Raw genomic sequence first — 6,000 nt, forward strand, 5'->3', positions numbered from 1 at the left:
TATTTATTTTTAAAACATTGGGTTATATTTTTAAACTTTAAAAACGTTCTCCTGAAAAATCAAGTTTTTTGATTTATGGCGTTCTTGAAAGGAGTGAGCGATATATGTATGTATGTGTATGACAAATATAATAGATGCACAGATAAAATAAAATTATAGACACTATAAAGAAAATAAATACAGTGTAGTTTGCCCATTTTACGAGGGGAGAGAATGTATTATATTACGAGGCAAAGTTTAAAGGTAAACGCAGCATGGAATAAAGACGTATGTCGTGGTTTTAAAACATCAGAGTGGTTCCACTATAGCACGTAGTCGCTGTTTAGAACGGCTACAAAGTAAAAATTGCCACGATGATTGCCAACCTTTGACGTAGAGTGGCATGATACGTAGATGATACATTATTATCAACATTCCAAGTCCCAAAAGTAGAAACCATTTTCAAAAACAGTAATTCTTCAACTATTAAAGGGTGAAAAATACTTGAATTTAAAAAGAAGTTCATCTTCGAGATACCAAAATGACTTTATAATACAAAAATGCAATATCAAACAATTCTAATAGAACTTTGAATATTTAAATATTTTAAATATTTGAGAACCGAATACTTCATAGTTTTCATACAGATAAAAAAATGGAGATAATAAAATTCTTGTGTCGGGTTTTGGTCCCGTGGTTAGTGTCGCGGACTCTTGAGTCAGAGTTTCTCGGTTCGAACCCACTTTGCTACAATTTGATACCTATTTCTAATAATGAGCCGCTTAGGCTCACAGTAATAGTTAATAAATTGAAGTATTTTTGTAAATATGAAAATACATTAAATGCCATATTTTATTTATTGTTTCGGCATTAACTTTGTGGTAAGACATGTTACAATGATTAAGGAAACACTTGTTTTTATACCACTTGAGTTTTATTAAAGACAACTAGATTTGGAAGCTAAGCTCCCATCGTCAAGTCTGAATAATAACTAAAATATAAAATAAAAAATTGTTCTATAAATAAGGAGAGAAGAAAGTTAGTGGGGGGGGGGGGTTAGTAAAGGGGCGGAGTTTGAAAACAAAGCAAAAATGCCTTTTATAAATATTAATGGAAAAAAACACACACGCAGCGTAAAAAATAAAATTAAAAATAAAATTAAAATAAATTAGATCACTCACAAGTATAAACAATAAACAATGAATGTTAGTCGCTCTCCAAGCACAAGAGCTTAGTTTCTTTATTGGACAGAACAGTTTAACTAATTTTATATTGTCTTAAAATTGTCAAAAGTAGAAATGTCAAGCAAATGAATTACTATTTTTTTTCTTGTCATTATCAAATAAATAAAATTTAAAAAAAAATCTACTTTCAATATTATTAATATTTAAAGCATTGACTTTGTGGTTAGTCATTTTTACTTATTTATTTTTTTACAAAAATGTTAATAAAATTAGTATATAGCTACTCACCGAGATTTTTATGTCTACCAGTTTCGAGACGTAAATGGTGCTATGGTTGTGAAGGGTGGTATTGTTTGCATGCTGTGGTAGTGATTGTCCTGACGAAGAGACGGGCACGTCTCGAAACCGGTAGATATAAAAATCGCGTTGAGTGGTTATATACTAATATTACAAACATTTTTGTAAAAAAAAAAATGAGTCAAAAAATACCTTTATAATTTTAGCAAAGAAAAAAGTTTGAAAGTAGCATCACATCTTTATGATATTTTAATTTTCTTTTGAAATAAAAAATGAATTGCTTTTAAACAAACTTTAAGAGATAATGAACTAAGAATGCCGGACTCCAGACTTCCTCTTAACTTGTTTGTTGGCAAATACTTTCATTATGAAGAGAATAAAAGTTTTAAGGAAAGAAAGAAAAGGCTGTAAAGGTAGTCGCTGGCTTAAATTTGAATAAACAGTAAAAGTTTCCCCGAAACTAAAAGGAGATTGGATTTGAAAATACGACAATCCAAAATGTCTCCGACTGAACAACGTCGTAAACTCTGTATTGAATTTTCATGAAATACTTAAAAGCCAGCATCATTTTAAATGTCCTAAAGTTAATTTATGTATTTTGACATTTCGACATAGATGAAGAAGAATATGAAAGTCTGGTATTTACAGGGCTTATGACCTGTCATATGCTTGTTAAGTGATCACTTTACACACGTTTAAGTGGTGAATTTTGAACAAAAATGTGAGTATTGTGGTTGTCTATCATGGGTAGAATTGGTGAATGTTTGTCTTCTTCATCTATTTTGAGATGTCAAAGTAAAAATAATTGGTAAGTGAAGATAATCCAGATTTGTTATCAATTATGATTTGGACACAATTAAAAATATTGTGAGATACATATTTTATTTATATTTTTATACTTAAAACAGGACCAAAATTATAAAAATAAATCATGATAACAAAGTTTTTAAAAACGTGACTTAGCGATAAAAGTGTAAGTTTTTCATATTTTTTTTTCTTTCAAGTTTCTTCAAGATATTTTATTAACCTTTGCTTTTCTTATGCATGGCCAAAATCTCTATAGTTTACTCTTTATCGATGATGAATAAAAAATGAACTAAAAAAACAGACTTATCCTAAGGTATATCATTTATTGAAAGCTGTCCCACCGCATGCCCAGATCTGATACAGAAGCATCTAGGCTTCCTGACAGATCTGCTCTTGCTAAGCAATTTTTTTTAACTAAGTTGCGAAATTTATTGAAAATGTGAAACAACATAAAATAAAAAAGTTTATCAGAATGAAATTAATGGTAATTTAGCCAAACACAAAAAACGCTCCCCAAAAATATAGCCCAAACGCTGAAACAATAGTTAAAAAAGCGCCAATGTAAGAAAAAAATCTACGGAGTAAATTAAATCATAAATTACTGAGAAATGTTTCTGCATGAAACCACTATCGGTATATTCCCACAATAAATCCATTCAATTAATATAATTTTGATGTTATACTCTATATCAAAATCGGATGAACACAATCACGTCCCATATAACTATAGCAATTTACTTCATATTCAAGAAGAAGTCAGCATATAACCCATTCAAAATAATTATAGTTATAAAGCAGTTGTAATTAATTGAAATCAAACATTGAATGTAATAATCACTTCGTTCTTCCCAAGAAAGAGCACTTTCCATTCCTCTCCATAGCACATCATTCTTCAGTAATTCCTTCTCTGTCCAAACGGCCAGACTATGGAATGAATTACCTATCCTTGTAAAAAGCACATTCTCTGTAACTTTTAAGAAACGTCTGAGACATTACTATCTATCATTAAAATCCTAACTGTTCATCAAAACTCTTTCTCCAGTTTTTTCTCTACCTCCTTCCCTAAACTCCCTTCTTCCATCGCCTTTGTTGTTATCATCAATTGTAATTTTCATAAATATTTTAAATAAAGTCGTTCCTTCATTAAAAGATAAGTAAATTATACTTCATGACTTTTCCTTCTCATTTATATTTTACGTTCGAGCACTATCTACCCTCTGATTGCAAACAGCTATATCGCTCACTCCTTTCAACAACGTCAAATATCAAAAATGGACAATTTTCAGTTGTACATGTTTTCAGAATGCCCAGAAAATGTATATTTTTAACTTAGTATTTACCCGCTACAGGGCAGAAAGTGTTGTTTTTGCATTTTGAAGAAAATGTATTGTTTAATTATTTTTTTAAAAATACTAAATATTTTTCAAATGGAGAAAAAACCTTAAGGTTTTACCTAAATAGATCTGTTGCAAAGTAAAAAGTTTAATAAGTGGCTTACTATTTATTTTGTATACATTTTATTATATTCTTAAACTTTAAAAACGATCTCCTGAAAAATCAAGTTTTTTGATATATGACGTTGTTGAAAGGAGTGAGCGATATAAGGTATCAAACATTTTGACTAATATCATTAGTCTGTTTTTGGTTGGTTGGAAGATATTGTTTTATAGCAATAAGCTCGCCAATATATGTACTTTTTTCTGTACATAAATTTAAAATAAAAAGAAATATTAAATAATCATTCGGGATTACTTACCGATGCTTAGATAGAAAATCAACACTGCTATGAAGAATATTGACACCACCAACGTCGTTCCTAGTACAAGACTGCGTTTGTACCTCATTTTTCAAAAATCAGGCGAAAAAAAACTTATTTCAGAACACAAACTGGTAAAAACAATTAATTTTTCTAGCTCAATATTTTAAATATATATTTTTAAAAAGTAATGATTACGGTAAACGATGGAAGAGTTCAGCAAGCCTGTGGGGATTTCGATAATATTTTTTTATAGATTGTGAAAATTCGCGATAACTTTATACGGAAATTGGATCAGGAGAGCATGACGACACGTAGGTAGCGCGACCGCGTGCGGCAAACTGCCGCCGAAACTATCAACAGTTTACTTTTTGAGACGCGCAAAATTTTGTTCAGCGGGAAAACGGAAGAAAATGCGCATGCGCCAATTGGACCGAAAAGGCAACCTGTTCTTGTGATAATGAAATTTTTATTTTATTTCAATATATTAGACAATCAACCGTTTTTTTAATATGTAGATTAAAAAAAGTGTTTTTTTTTCGTCCCAGGTAAAAACAACTATCACAGTAGGTATATCAAAAACACGCCCGTATTCTAATGCTACGTTGCCAAAATTCAATCGGTTAATAACGTAAGAAGATTTTGAATCAGCTTATATTTTTACGCTTTCATTAGTCAAATGTGACAAACTAACATCACACCGCTTCCCCGCAGGGGTAGGCAGAGAGAATAGAACGCCACACCAATCTGTCTTTGAACACAATCTTCGCCTCTTCCATATTCATACATCTTCTCATACATACACGCCGATTATTCCGACTTCTGACCTGACCACTTTCAAGTATTTGAAATATGTAAAATAAAATAACGCACATTAAATGAGGTGCGCTGGGATGGTTGAGGCATGTACATGGAATGAGAAAAAATAGAAAAAAATGTTAGGCGAATATGATTGATAATAGAATCAGAAGAAGACCGAAAAAAACTTGACATGATCAAATATTTCAAATTTTAAAATATGAAGCGAATATGACTGGTAATAGAATCACAAGAAGACCGAGGAAAACTTGACATGATCAAGTATTTCAAATAATTAAAAGTGGTTAGGTCAGGAGTCGGAATAATCGGCGTGCATGTATGAGAAGCTGGACATCAAGTCACGTCCATTTTTTTTAATACATAATGATTTTTTTTGTAAATATGTAGACTTTTTTTATAACTTTATTACCTTTCAATAACTCTTTTCTTTTCAAAACCGCATATTTATTTAAATAAAAACTTATTTTTTCAATCCAAAAACGGTATTTTAAACAAAAATCAATTACGTCAAATGTAAAATGCGTTTAAAGAAGATTAAGTTGCGATTTATCGTATGTTGGGCCTTAATGCGACCCGGTCCACCTTAAAGTCCACTGGGCTTAGTTAATTCTGACATGATATGAATTTCCATTGAACTGGTGCCAAAAATCGCGTTGAACATATTTCAAATATCAATATTATTATAATTTGTTCTTTGAATATACATTTGAGTAAATTTAAGTGATTTTTTTCATAAAACGCCACGTGCAACGAATAGCGTAGGATCTGCAGAAACGCTATTTTACAAGCCAAAGAGTTTGAAATACACAAAATAATAAATAGCTTTTTATATTTTTTTAATTATTTTATTTCGTGCGCACTTAGGGCGCTTGTCCACTACCCGCAATTTTACCGTCCGGCAGCCCGGTTTTGAAAAATGAAAGCGACTACGACAGTTTAGCGTGATCAAATTTACGCGCAACGTGTTCACGCACCGATCCGAAGAAAGATGGACAAAAGCACAAGCCAATCATCTTTTAAAACGCTAACTGACGTGCCGGACGGTAAAACTCCGTGTAGTGCGCAAACACCCTTAGAGCGCTTGTCCACTACCCGGAATTCCGTGTAATTTTCCTGTCCGGCACGTCAGTTAGCGTTTTAAAACTACGATTGACTTGT

General features: G+C 31.4%; 1 protein-coding gene across 1 annotated transcript in view; it reads right to left on the minus strand.

Moving 5' to 3' along the window:
- Positions 1 to 4,369, minus strand: part of Lgr3 (Leucine-rich repeat-containing G protein-coupled receptor 3) — a 152,957-nt gene extending 148,588 nt beyond the window's left edge. The window contains exon 1 of the mRNA XM_088262169.1: positions 4,024 to 4,369. Coding sequence (XP_088118295.1) covers positions 4,024 to 4,111 — 88 coding nt within the window. The 5' untranslated portion in view covers positions 4,112 to 4,369. The remainder of the gene's footprint in view (positions 1 to 4,023) is intronic.
- Positions 4,370 to 6,000: the final 1,631 nt, after the last annotated feature.

Source organism: Brachycentrus maculatus, unplaced genomic scaffold (assembly GCF_059751285.1).
Source record: "Brachycentrus maculatus isolate JH-2025_06_01 unplaced genomic scaffold, ASM5975128v1 h1tg000173l, whole genome shotgun sequence".
NCBI classification, from domain to species: Eukaryota; Metazoa; Arthropoda; class Insecta; order Trichoptera; family Brachycentridae; genus Brachycentrus; species Brachycentrus maculatus.